The 14,453-nt window shown below is 39.8% G+C and overlaps 1 protein-coding gene across 1 annotated transcript; it reads left to right on the top strand.

Annotated features, from left to right (window-relative positions):
- The first annotated feature begins 90 nt into the window (after positions 1 to 90).
- Positions 91 to 4,633, top strand: LOC6726281 (transmembrane protein 41 homolog). The gene is made up of 4 exons (XM_002107206.4): positions 91 to 568; positions 753 to 1,035; positions 2,253 to 2,381; positions 3,651 to 4,633. Exons 1-4 carry the CDS (start codon positions 547 to 549, stop codon positions 4,159 to 4,161), a joined length of 945 nt encoding a protein of 314 aa, XP_002107242.1. The 5' UTR covers positions 91 to 546; the 3' UTR covers positions 4,162 to 4,633.
- Positions 4,634 to 14,453: the final 9,820 nt, after the last annotated feature.

Genomic DNA, 14,453 nt, shown 5'->3' with positions numbered 1-14,453 from the left:
AATAAAATTTAAAGAAACTAAAAAGGGGCGCTAAATATGACCAGATTTGATTAGAAGACCATGTTCAGTTTTGGTATTTGTGCGATAACTGTGTTCTTCAGCTTGTACTTACTTATTCAACACAGCGCCTTCGGCCACACTGGTCGTGACGGAAATTTATGAAATTAATTTATTTTAAATACACTTTTAAGCGTGATTGTTCGCCGCGAAATTCGGTTGAAGTGAGACACAATAGAAACAAATAAAAAAAATTGCGAAGAGCGCAGTAGTCAACAATTACCCTAGTTAACGCAGTTTTAGCCAACTATTTTGTTATATTGATTAAATTCATTGTTGTAGACACACGCACACACACACGCATAGGCACGCGGAAAGGAGAAGAGCAACAAATTGTGACTGGCGCGCAAATAGACAAACAAATAGCACTAACAATTGATAAATTGCCTAGACTCTAAATGAGTCAATCGTGAATTAAAATCGGATTTAGAAGGCTTATTAATTTTTCCTTCTTCAACTCGGGCTTACGTACATCGTGTCAAAGCCAGAATGTCTTACTGCAGTGGTGTGGGTGAGTGTGCTGTTTTTGTTGTTTTTGCTTATCAGCTGAGCGAAGGAACGGTGATTAACCCGCAGCTAGTGCGCAGCCCGTGAAGCCAAAAACGACAATTAACCCTTAGTCAGTGCATTCTGTTCACCACAACCCCTTTTGCTTTCGAATGCATATTACATCTGCATGTCTCTTTTTTTTCTAGCCCTCTCCGCCGACGAGGGGATTACAATGCGCAATGGCAGGGCAAAGGCGCTCCAGGAACACTCCCCGGATCAGGTGGCTACTCCACTGTTGCCACAGGTGCCGCCACAGGAGCAACAAGATCTTAATCAACAGCAACAACAACAGGCCACTCCGCAAAAGCAGGCCATGTCCGCAGACGAGAAGAAGGCCACCAAGAAGTCCCTGGTCATCGTAGCGGGCATTTTTGTGGCCAGCTTGGTCACCATGTGCTATGTGTACGCCATATTCCCCGAGCTCAACGCGTAAGTGCGTTTTTCTGGGGTTAAAGCGCCACCAATGTGTGTCCCCTGCGCATTCGTGCACCTGTAAGGTGTTAAGTGGCCTCCATGTGTGTGTGTGTATGCCTTGCTTGTCTCGCTTGATTTGCGAGCAGAGATGTCGACCAATGATCCGCTTAAAATAGCTAGACCATATCCAACTATGATTAGATATGCTAGTTATCTCCATTACGCTTCTAAATGTATCTTTTATATTCAAATATCATAGATATTACATTTTTAGAATGTAAAACTCTTATTGAAAATAACTACTTGCATTGGTCAGAAAAGGCCCATTTGAATATCCAAATATTTACTATAACAGCCAAGTTAAATAAGTAACTTAACTCAAATGTCATGCTTTGCGTGAAAAAAACCTTTCTGCACACGATTATTTTTATCTTTAAACTTTACCTAAAGCGGATTGTTATTTCAAAGTCTGGTTATGTGAGGGACTAAAATAATAAGCACTCAGTTTGTTTAAAGTTCAAGACGTTTGACAATTTGAATTCATCAGAATTTGATTTGCATGGAATCAGCAAGTCAGCGAATAATCTTTGTTTTTTGTCAAATTTGATCAGCAAACGTAAGGGGTTGAAAACATAAGTGCGGATCCCTCTAATCTTTTTTAAAGTCCCTTGGCAGAGTCATTATTCTTATTGATAATGCTGTGAAATTTTACTTATCTATTCTGTTGTTCATTTTGTGTTCGTGCCTTTTTACCGCATTGGCATACAGTGATTATAAAGTAATTGAAATAGTAACCAAATCATGATACCTTTTACGGCATTATAAAAACACTTATCTGTATATCGTGAGTTTGCTTCCATTCAAGAGGCGTTTTTGGGCAGTAAAGATAGGAACTATTTACAAAGAGCTGTTAAAGTATAGTATTCAATAAATAACAATGGTTTTCTATTTAGTTAGTTTATCAAATAGTAATAACATATAATAGTCCCTATCAACCAAACTTATCTAAATTTGTATATTAAGAAATATTTCAATTAAGCTCCAGTTGAGTAGCCAGTTTTGACTGGAAAATGTCTGAAATTACAGAGCTATCTGGCGAGAGGGTTTACTCGAACACACACACACACATGCATCGAGTCACGCCACCGATATATGATGTATTTTTTATATACATATATATATAAACTGTGTTTACACCTCGTCTCGGTTTTGTTCTTGCCCAACTTCTGCAGATCGGAGAAACAACACTTGAAAATTCCACGTGATATCCAAGATGCTAAGATGCTAGCCAAGGTCCTTGATCGCTACAAGGACATGTACTACTTCGAAGTGATGTTCGGCGTGGTGGTCGCCTACGTATTGTATCCTTTTACCAAATCCAAATAGCCAAAGTACGAAATATGGCATGAAAAGTCGGTCACCGACTGATTAGATAGTGAAAGAGTTCTATTGTCCGGCGGTGACCTTGACCCGATTACCAAAATGAAGACCCCGCCACCACAAACTATTCACGGTCAGTCGGGCGTTTGTGTGTGTTTCCACCTTAATTAATTCACGATCACCGTTTGAAGCACATAGTGTGCATATTAATTACGTGGGCAGCACGGGGAAGTGCGAGCGAGATAGCTGTAGGAAGCAGGGGAGCCGCTGAGGTTGCCTTCCCGCTCTCGCTTACTACTTGCACTCTTTAGAGTGGACCTTATTCCCTTGGATTTTCTTCAAAACTAGTTTTTCAATGCGCGTATGAGTAATGAAATAACGTTTCTGTTTTAACTGTTAACTGTTAACTGTTTTGCTATTAGTTTATTTTGAAATTAACTTTTGGATTGAATATATTTTAAAATGATTAGTTTTTATCAGTGCGCGTCAAGTTTATCATTGTATTAAGGTCCACCCCAGTGCACGCAGCATGTGCTGCCTAAAAATCGACTTTGGTCGTTTATATGACGCATTCTTTGTATTTGTTGCTGTTTTCGTCGTGAAAATCAGCTGAGCTGGACATTATTTTGTTGTCGTCAGTGTTTTGATTTGTGTATTTTGTTTATTGCTCTTCTTCTTCCGCACTCAAGTGTGTTTTTAGCAGGAATAAACAAAAAAATAAAGAGGCAACCCACAAGCAAAATCAAAAGCCAAAGCACATACGTAACTTTATAGCCTTGCGCGCCAGTGTGTTAGTGAGCATTTTTTATTGGCCCGTGCATTTGTTATCGGGCATTTGTTGAATACGTGGTCCGATGCCAGATGGAACGAGAGTGTGGGGGATTCTCGGACGATGGGGGTGTCATTGTCAACTCTTTACGTCTATAAATACCCGCCCACAGACGTTCGAGCACGCGTCCAACTAGTCGTACGATCCGTCTTTAATCCCAAGCACAGTGCTTCCAAGAAAGAACGTATTTTGCTAGCCAATGTGACATGACATGTTTTTAGACCGAAAATAAACTAAGAATACAAACTAAGAATGGCAATCTCTAATAGTTTCGCAAATTTTGCCATATAAAACATATCAATGTGGCAATACGTCGAATAGGTCTTTAAATTTAGTTGCCACTGCATTCAGAAGGGCAGCCAACATGCAGATGAAACCGCCTACGACTGGTTACCTTGACCCAATTGAAATCCATTTATAGCCTGCAAACATTCGCCATTCCCGGATCGCTGTTCCTTTCGATTCTGCTGGGATTCCTGTACAAGTTTCCGATCGCCCTGTTCCTCATCTGCTTCTGTTCGGCGCTGGGCGCCACCCTATGCTATACACTTTCCAATCTGGTCGGACGTCGTCTGATCCGTCACTTCTGGCCGAAGAAGACAAGCGAGTGGTCGAAGCACGTCGAGGAGTACCGGGACAGTTTGTTCAACTATATGCTATTCCTGCGCATGACACCGATCCTACCCAATTGGTTCATCAACCTGGCATCGCCGGTCATCGGTGTGCCGCTGCACATCTTCGCATTGGGTACCTTCTGCGGCGTGGCACCGCCTTCGGTGATCGCCATCCAGGCGGGCAAGACGCTCCAGAAGATGACAAGTTCGAGCGAGGCCTTCTCCTGGACCTCGATGGGCATCCTGATGGCCTGCGCCTGTGCATCCTTGCTGCCCGGTCTACTCAAGAACAAGTTTAAGCACAAGAAGGAGGCGTAAGCTGGCCGGAGAATGTGTCCGAAATATATTTATATATAAATGCTATTCCCCAAAACCAAAACCAAAACAAACCGAAAAAAAAAAATTAATTGTAATTTATACACTACGCCAGAAACAACACACAAACCGAGTCTTATTTGTTTGTAAATTTTTTTTCGGATTGCCACTTTGGGTCTCGATCCACTATGTTTAAGACAACTACAAATTATCTGTGTTTATCCTATTATAAAAATTATAAATGTTTTCTGAACTTATTCTTACCAAACAACTTTTGCATCATATATTTCCATCAATCGTTTTTAAGTTAGTGAATTTTTGTTTAGTGCTATTGCAGTATTTACTAGAAAAGTTCTCCTCTAAGTGAATCGAGTTAGCAGAAATCCATTGAATATTACGCAGCGTATGTAAGTTAAAAGATGATTAAAGTATGTATGTGTCTGCAAGTAAATGTTAAAAAAATACAAATTACAAATTATGTGTTTTTATTTTCGGTGATATCTAGATCTAAAAAACTATGATGAGCAAAAATATCTTCACGTTGTAGGGTCAACAAGTCATTTTACTCACATGAAACTCATGCAAATAATTTGTTTATTAACAGTGAGATTAAATTCAAATATAAGTTATAGATATAGTGAAATTAAAGCTTATAAAGTTCTGTGCTTAAAGCTATTTTGTGTAAGCTTTTAAAATGTTTGGCGGCAACTTTGAATTTACTTTGCAAGAGCTTTGGTCTTCTACCTTCTCACCCATCTTGTTCATCTATATTGGCCGAAACTTTGGTTTCCCCTGTCGCCTATTCTTTGTTATGGTTTTAATTAGCCTTTATTATTCTTGGCCCTCTGCTCGATTTTTCTTGGCCGCCTTTTTGTTATTCTTGCGGTTTTGGCAGCCATTTGATTTGTGTGCTCAATTAGTTAGGTAAACTTTTTTAAAAGGATTAACTGCTGAGATCCGTTTCTCAAAAATATTTTTAATTTACTTTCGCCGAGACTTTGCGTTGCCCCACGAGATTTTTCACCAACAGTCTGCTGGCTTGTGGTTATCATACCGTAGAGTAAGGGGCATACCACATATGTTGCAACTTATGTATTTAACTGGTAAAAGAAATCGTTAACGAGCCTTGTCCGTCCGTAACTAAAAGAGTTAGGATAAAATTTTATACACTTTGAATGCCCGATTTTTTAGCTGAGTAATGGGTATCTAATAGTCGTGGCACTTGACTGTAGGGCTCTCCCTTGCTTTTTCTTAAAAGGTCTTCAAGCCAGACGGTGCTACAGGTGTCCCCACACACAGTGGCAAAGAAAAAAACAAGAGAGAATGCTATAGTCAAGTTCCCCGACTATCAGATACCCGTTACTCAGCTATTGTGAATGCGAACGCGAAATTTCATAATTTTTCTAGGATATCGAATAAATGAGAATGAGAAACATTTTTAAAATTTTTCAAAAGTGTAGGCGTGACCGTTTTGGCGGCTTTAGGGCGTTGGAGCGTTACATACTTTTCAACGAATCTAGTATACCCTTGTACTCTACAAGTTACGGGTATAAAAACCACCGAAATTTTGTCAAGCTATACAGGCTCGCACATCATGGTCGATGTGGCTCTTATCTGCTGTTGTTATGCTTTTCGTAATTGATTTAGGACGCGTGTAGTGAAACATAAAGGACCGTGATGAGGAAAACAGTGGGTATTGCCTAATGGGGGAAGGCATATATGTGCATTGGTTTGAAGTATTTCCATGTTTAACAGTAAGTTGAAGGTTAAGAAGACTCAAATGAGCTCTGTTAGGGAAAATTTGATGTGCTGATGAATTCGCGCATCCTGATATGTAATTTATTTGATTTAAGGGCTTGCAAGAACCCAACCATTGGGTTTCTCATATCGATGCAGTACTGCACGACCGTGCCAGCATAGAAATTGTATTAACGACATCATAATTTCGCCTGCCATGCGTTTCATCAGTACAAAGGCGTACATTCCAACTTTTGGCAATTGCCTAAAAAATATGCACATCTTTATTGGGCTTAAGTAGTACAGATATGAGCTTGGCTGCTGCGAGTGTTCCTGTCTGTTTCAGGCAACAAATTCTGATCACTTAATGCGTCCAGACAAATGGGAGTGGGCGTGGCATTGGAGGCAGGGGCAACCAAAGGGAATCATAATCGTTTGTAAATTATGCACTTCATTAGTTGGCAGCCATGGGCTTTGTAAAAGCGATTTACATAGTGGAAATGGGCAAAGATTAAATTTTAAATTTGTGTCTAAGCAGTTGGTAAGCTGTATATTTGCTTAATTGGTATGTTTAGGCAGTTTGTAAGGGAAATTCTTGATTAATTGGGTTTAAAGCTTAAGTTTCAACAATACTCTTTAAACGTTAACTGAAAATTATGATATTTTTTATATTTTTGTTAGCTAGCTACATTATTTTCTTAATAAAAAAATACTCAATTTGCTTAATTATAAGCTCACTCTTTTTGTCGCACATTCCCATGCTTTGTTATTCTGTTTTTTAGCCAAAGGGTTAATAATTTTCGTTTTAATTTCGCCTGCCCAAATGTGTTTTTTAGGCATTTGAAAAGGCCAAATTGTAAATCTCAAGTGTGTTTTCTGGGCCAGGGCGGACGACTCTAATCCACTTTGTCGCCGAGTCTGCCAATTATGCAAATCAATCAGGACGAGAGAGGGGCGGACGCACTTGTCCGCTTCACTAGCGAACGTGCCCTTTTGCAATTTTCACACTGACAGCGCACAGTGGGTCAAGTAACTAATTTATAATTTTAAATTCCATAATTGTAAAGTAAATAAAAGACAGCAATACGCATAAACTATTACAAATATTTAAATTATTATCAAAAATTACGAGGATAACCGAGACTCCTGGCTACCCCTCATCAATATTTGGCCCAACGTGCCGAATTACAATAAATGCCATATTTAAAAGAAGATACGTCCTTGGCTTACATTTTGTATGTGTCTTTACATGTAAGGGTTAATATTTAAATGACTTTAAATGAGCTTCATGATGAATTATTTTTAAAAATTACGAGGATTAGCGAGACTCCTGGCGCAGCCAATCAATATTTGGTCCAACGTGCTGAATTATAATTAAAGTGCTACGTTTTTGGCTTAAATTTTTTTTTTAGCTTAAATGATTGAAAAAAATGTAGAAAATAACCGGCTACAAAAGGACGTGAAACGTCCTGGCCCAGTGTTCCGAGCCTCAAGTGTTTGAAAAGCCTGGAGCTCGAAAGTGAATCTGCATTGGGCCGATGATTGAGGCCCTGGCTTGGTAGTGAAGTGATGTGATGTGAATTGGCCGACGTGACAGGGCCGACAAAGGGCCACAATTTGCTAGCCGTGTATTATTTTTTAATTGCCATGCCAGGAGGAGCCAGGAGGCGCCAGGAGGACCTGCTCTATGTTTGGCTTCCATAGAGGATGAGAAACGAAATTTCAATGCCCGACGAGTGCTTATCGAAAACTCAACCAAAACACGCACATGCGTTCGCTTTAATCCAAATTCAATTCACTTTGTTCAACCAACTTATAGGAACTCTCGGCCGGCAACAATTCCAGTCCCTCACAAAATTCCCAATCGCCATTATGGCCATGATGTCTGTGGGCAGCAGACCAAGGGATCCGAAATCTGAACACGCCGCCCAACAAAACCTGTCCATCCATCTACGCATCCTTGTGCCAGGCCACTGCTTAATTAAATAAGATTGAAAAGCTTCAATTATTCAATAGAACAATAGAAGGGATTGCTTGCCGTAAGCTGCGTTCCATATCAGTACGAGTATAAATCTAACACAAAAAAAAAAAACACTGGAAAATACAGCATTTTCTTAATTTTGCTGAAGTGTCGAAAATGATTCCTTATATCTGTTTTCCACAGAATAGCATGATGGGTATATGGTCTTAAGGTTTCGCAACGCACTTTGTTTGCCTACGAAGGCCATCTGTTATTGCATCTTTTCGACCGACTGAGCATCTCGAAAGCCGTGCAGAAACAAAGGACTTCCCAAAGGGCGCCCATGCAGACCGGCTAATTGTAAAGTCAAACAGAAACTGTTAGCCAAATGGTTCTGGAAATAATCGCCGCAGGGATGTAGGATGTGCGTTGCTGGGTCCTTTTGCAGCGGCCCTAATTCTAATACTAATTCGAATCCTAACACATTTGCGCCGTCGATTCGCTCCTTTGACTGCAGCCACGACGACGGCCATGGGTATTAAAAAAGTTTTCAATTTCGTTGACGTCCTTGAGAGTTTTCTTCGGCAGACGCGGCATGTATATATTTTTCGTATGTTGCTGGATATTTGATACTCAGTTGTTAGATTTCACATGGCTAAGGTTTGATGTAAACAAAAGTATAGTTGCTCAGTGATAAAATATTTATTGTATATTTACAGCACATTTATTTGTACCACATTGCGTATGCGTTATATTTGATATTCGAAACTTACATCCGAGCACATGGCAAATGTATAAATGCCACGTTGCGTATACGCAATATTTTCAAACTAAAATCGATTATAGTTATATATATTATACTCATAAGTGATTACAGGATATCTGCCGCATCTAGAGTCCGCGTACTGATTGCCTTTTTTATTTGTCTTCTGGCGAAAAGGGACGCGAATAGGCGAAGGCCACTCCATGGGCACCACATAATTTTAACTTTTGTAGGCCAACATAAATACTTGATTAAGTAAATCCACATTTGTAGACAGACTTGAGACGAGTTGGGACCCACAAGAGAGTAAAAAAAAAACCAAAAAAAAAAAATGAAAGCAAATGGGGAGCCTTTGACCCGCCGATCGTATGTTGTGGCCCCGACTTCTTTTATGTTGCTCGATTTGCATAATTTAGCAAGCTGAATAGGCGCGTGGCTAGGCTCGAAAGTTATACCCAATTTGGCCAGTAATCAGGTTAAAATGGCTACCATGCTCGAAAGTTAACCTGTCAGTGGCGCGACTCTGGGAATTCCACAAATCTTCGATAAATCCCGACCAGATAAATATACTACTAAATATACAGAAATAAATAAAAGAGCGCCCAGTCATACAAAACAAACAATCAACTTGAGTATCTCGCCGAATCGCCGGGCAAATAATGAAGCAATGAAATGGCCAATTTAAATCAATGCTCCTCTTCGTCCAGACGCAAAAAAAAAAAAACGCTTAAAAGAGAAAAAAAGCGGGGCAAAAAGAATGCGAATGGCCAAATTGCCTTTCGGCCAGCTCTTTTCGTTGTTTTTATTATTTGTGCCACTGCTGACCCATCATCGTCTTCTACATGCCATTAAATGTTGCAGATTTTCGACGGATTTCAGTCTGATTCGCTTTAGAGCCACAATCAATCGAACGGAATCACCACTTTTGATGGCGAGCGCTTTATGGCAGTGTCTACTGTAGTAAAATCCAAGATTATAACTCACTTAACGTGCGAGGAATTTTTCATGCATACTATGTGTTATGATTGGCTGGTTAGGTCTTAAATATTTTGTTATTTATATCATTATTAATTAAATACATTATGAATATATTCCTGGCAGCTCGGATGGCTTTCGTTTCGTTTGGAAAATATTAATTAAATTATTATGTAGGCTTCTGGTGTCATCTTAAGAGTCCTTTCTGCCGTACACATGCTTGCCAGGACTAAGTGTGTGTGTCTTGACAACAATGATAAATATTGATTTTGCACCATCGATGGCGACAACAATTACAATGATAAAAGATTGGCAGCCGCTTTTCTTTGACATATGGCTGTTCCTGCGTCCTGCGTCCCTCGTCCTGCACTTCGTCCTGGCCCCTCAATGCTGCGTACCGCCTTCCATCCATCAGCTGGATCCTCCAGAGTCTAGACGTTTCCACATAAAAGCCTCGACGTCTCGCTTTTCCTTTCCACTTTTCACTTTCCCCCCCGCGTCTGACACAAATTTTTTTGTAATTATGCGACAGATTCGTTTTTCAACGGCCCATGTTTCTTCACACTCACATTTTTTTGTTGTGTGATTTTTTTTCCCACCTTGTTTTGTTTGTTGCTATCCTTGCGCCTTCCTCCTGCGCGGATCCTTTGTGCTCCTTTTTAATGGCAACGCTTTGCGTGCCTAATTTGCAGCGCACACGGCGCACATTAATGAGGAGCGTCCAAAAAGGACGAGGGCGAAGGGCGACGGGGCAGGATGTGGGACACTGTGGAGCAGGATCTCATTTTATCAGGAGGTGGGCCTCAAAATGCATTTCTTTGTTGATCGTACCATAAGATCTTAGCATCTGTGACCATGGAATATATTTCAATAATAAATAATAAGAATATAAGGTATAATGATAAAATATGCTTTTAATCAAAATTCTTATTTGCGTAGTGACGAAGGCTACCCCAATAAACAATGCTGATCGTACCAAGCCAAAGCTTATATAACCATTTAAAATTATAAATTATAAGGATATAAGGTTTACTGATTTTATTGGTTTATTAATTAAAATTTCATTTAACTGTAGACGGCAGTCAGCTTAGTGTCGAAGGCAACCACATTATACATAGGCGAATAGATGAAAGTCGTCTGTGGTCCGATCAGAATAAGTAGTACGTCGAAAGATATTCCGAAAATTTAAGAAATGGTTTGCCATTTATACTTATTACTTAATAATCTTAGATATTTATTATAAATAGAATATGAATACTTATTTGTAGAAATTTAGAAATTTATTGCGCATTTTATTTAGATTAAATCCACTGTAAGTGCGAAATAATATATCTGGCGATATTATATGGCGACCCGTATGCGCGCATGATTAAATAAGATGGAAAATGTAGCAAGGGGCGAAATTTTCCGGGGCGGGCGCTGGAGTGTCGAGTGAAATGCAATTTCAACGCTTTCTTTTAACTGTTAAATTAATGATGATAAAGTGCGGACCAGCCAGAAGAAGTGGGTTAAATGGCGCCCGATTGCGGGGGAAAGGGGAGGGGCTAGTGGAGGCGATGGAGTACCAACGATGGAGGATCCTTCGGCACCTCAGAAAATCGGGCCCATATTCCTGGGCACACACGCATGAAATTAATTACGAAATGCGTGGGCGAGTGTGCAAAAACGTTTAGAGCAATTTAATGCCTGTAAATAAAACAAATTGCAAAGCAAAACGCACAGCGACACCAATGGAAAAGCAACGGAATCTGAATTCAAATGAGAAATAGAAATGCGGGATGGTTGGAAATCTAAATCGATGAGTAGAGTATCCTGGAAATATAATAAATATAAAGGTATTATTAAACACTATTTGAAATACTAACATAGTTAGTCTATAGATGCAAGTTAATAAGACAATAAGTTCATAAGTTCAAAAGTTCATATTATTGGACTTAAGCTGCAAAATATGTGTGTATAAATTAGATATTTTAAAATCATATGGTCCTATTTTTAATTAAATTTTAACAATAAAATATAAGTGTTAAAAAAGGATAGGATCTCGCGGACTTACCAAGTTTATTTTTTCCAGGGTACCACAGAGCAGAGTAGTGAGAATCAGACGCAAAATATGCAGACAAACAAATGGCGGGCAAAGTCTGACGTATGTCATGTGTGCGAGGGGGAGGGCACCATGCTGTCGCGCGGTGGTGGGAGCGAGAGGGGCAGAGGCGTAAAAATAAAATGAAATTTGACACTTTGTTTCTTTTTGTGGGTGCCAAATAAAAGCGTTTGGCGTGTGTATGTGTGTGTGTCTCTGTGGGTGCTGCCATTGGAGTTGTTCTTGCTCTTTTGTGGGTTATGAAATAAACACACTCTCTCGCATACACACACACATACACACACACATACACACACACACTCCCACATGCACTCACGTATCACACAGAAGTGAGTGTTTGTTGTTGGCAGTAGATTTTCCGATCATTTTACGCGTATTTTACTCCGAATGCCAAAACCAGCATAAACGACCTTGGAATGGGCGTGGAAGGGCCCCAGCCACCCACTTTGCGCCCATCGCCCGCAAACAAATCGACTGCGACATTTACAGGACCCCAGTGGCCTTCGGCCCTCCCGTTTCTCCCGACCACCGTGTCCTTTTCCCCTGGAAACCGTGGCAAGCTCGAGCAAACAGCGGAAAACTGGGCAGGAAACAAAGAAAACTGAGATGCCCTAAAAGGTATGCTATATGTTTTCTAAAAATTCGAACCAAAACCAAGGAAAAACTTCAAAATAGAAACAGGATGCTAATAATAAACCAAAAGTTTTTGCTATTTTCTAAGACTTGTGAGCAATATTTCTGGCTTAATAAAACGAATACTTTTCGAGTTTGCTGTGAAAAATCGAACATTTAAAGACCAAGGGAAGAACGCTACAAACTGGAAGACAAATGGCCTCCTTGGCCTTTTGCCCAACACCTTTTCCATTGAGGTAGTCCCTTTCAGTGACAACAACCGTTCACCAAACAAATGGAATGGAAAAAGTGTCACTGGCAATCCGATGCAAGTGCATCACGCATCCGCCCTGGTGTACAAATTTCAGAAGCAAAACCGAAAATCGAATCGCAAGAGCACTAAATAAATACACAAGACTATATAAATAAAGTTAGACCAACGGTGTGGGTTAAATCAAAACAAAAGAGGAAAAGGGCCAAGACAACGGACCAGAGTTGGAAAATTTCATTGAAACAAATTTGAAGATTAAATTACAGCCATTTACCTCGGCAAATATTTGCTGCGAAGATTCCCCCAGAGAAATGGAATCCGCTTGACTGCCGGCGATGATGAAAATGAAAATGATGATGATGATGATGATGACATTGATGGGCTAACCGACAATGGACGTGGGATAGTGCCAAGCGATCGGGAATGGGCGCTCAAATCACAGATTGCCTTCTGTCCGCCAGGGGAGCATGTGTAAAATAAATCAAATTTTATTGGGCTAAGCGGTTAGCATGATACCTAATCCCAGTTAACAGACTATTTGACAAGTTAAGGTCTTGAGTTGGAATATTTGTATGGTATGTACAGTAGGCATGTAAGTTAATTTACTACTTTAATGCATCACAGGTTGCTGCGTATCCATTGCGATTTGATTCTTCTATATATATATGTATATATGTATATATCCCTTTAGGCAAATCGAGTGGCAAGTGGGAAATGGTCTGCGTTTTCCATTTCGCCGGAGGAGTTCAAGTGCCAATGTGCTGTCAAAAAGTTGCTAGTTGTTGGTTATGTGTTTTATGCACCATCTACCCCTGACATTGGATTTTTACAACTTGTCTGAACTGGCTTAAGTACAAATTGAGTTTCACTGTCGTCCATTGTTGTTGGCGGCTCCTTATAAACATTTAAGGTTGTAATATTGTTGTGCTGGCTTTTTAATGGCTTTGTTCGCCCTGGGCTGTCCTGTCTCGCCCCACTAGCCCCATCTCTTTCGCACGCCATCAGGCCGTCTCTTTCGCGGGTGAGACAAAAGCGCAGTGCACATAAATTCATCATAAACGTCGACAATATTAGCTAAATTGACATATGGCCAACGAACAGACACCAGAAGGTGGGCAAGAACTTTGCCAAAGTCTTGCTACACTAAACGATTTGATTTTCAAAAATAAGAATACGTTCAAACAATTTGTGATAAAAAAAATAGTACTTTCAATTTTCATACCCAAATTACCATTACGAATTTTTAAAAATTGCACAACTTTTTTTGTTAAAGCCAAGATTTCCCTTTTTCAATATTTGCAACATTTTTGTTCAAGTGTACCAAAAGTTATAATAAAACGCATGAAATGCAGACAATTCCCAAGATAAAGAGGCAGTCTTTAAGTTTTTACTCCGCAAAGACTGTCGCTGCAGCAAAGTCATCTTGAAAGTTTGCAAATTAACCAAGACCATAAAGCGTAAATCGAATTAATTTGGCTAGGCGGCAATAAAGGTTAATCATCAAAAAATGAAAGGAATGCGGCAAAATAAGTTGACGATGATGACGCGGCTGGAATAAAGCTGGTGCGTCTTAACCCATGTTTTTGGTATAAATAATTCACTTAATTTCAAATCAACCAGATTTCAGTTTAAAATTCGCAAATGAGTTTGTTCAGGGAGATTTCGAGCTGGGCTTGGGGCATATTTGAAAGTGATAAACCAGAAATGGAAATGGGTTAAAGGCTGAGATGAGATCCCTGGGCTTTTGTCTATGTAAATGAGATGGCGCCCCGAAGGCGCTCAAACTAAAGCAAAATGTATCTGTAGGGCAACCGAACACAAAAAATGCTAAAACAGAAACCAAAGAGATGAGAAAGCAATCTAAAAGTTCTGTTCC

The sequence above is a fragment of the Drosophila simulans genome, chromosome X (assembly GCF_016746395.2).
Source record: "Drosophila simulans strain w501 chromosome X, Prin_Dsim_3.1, whole genome shotgun sequence".
Taxonomy (NCBI): domain Eukaryota; kingdom Metazoa; phylum Arthropoda; class Insecta; order Diptera; family Drosophilidae; genus Drosophila; species Drosophila simulans.
This window is presented reverse-complemented; position numbering and strand designations above follow the sequence as displayed.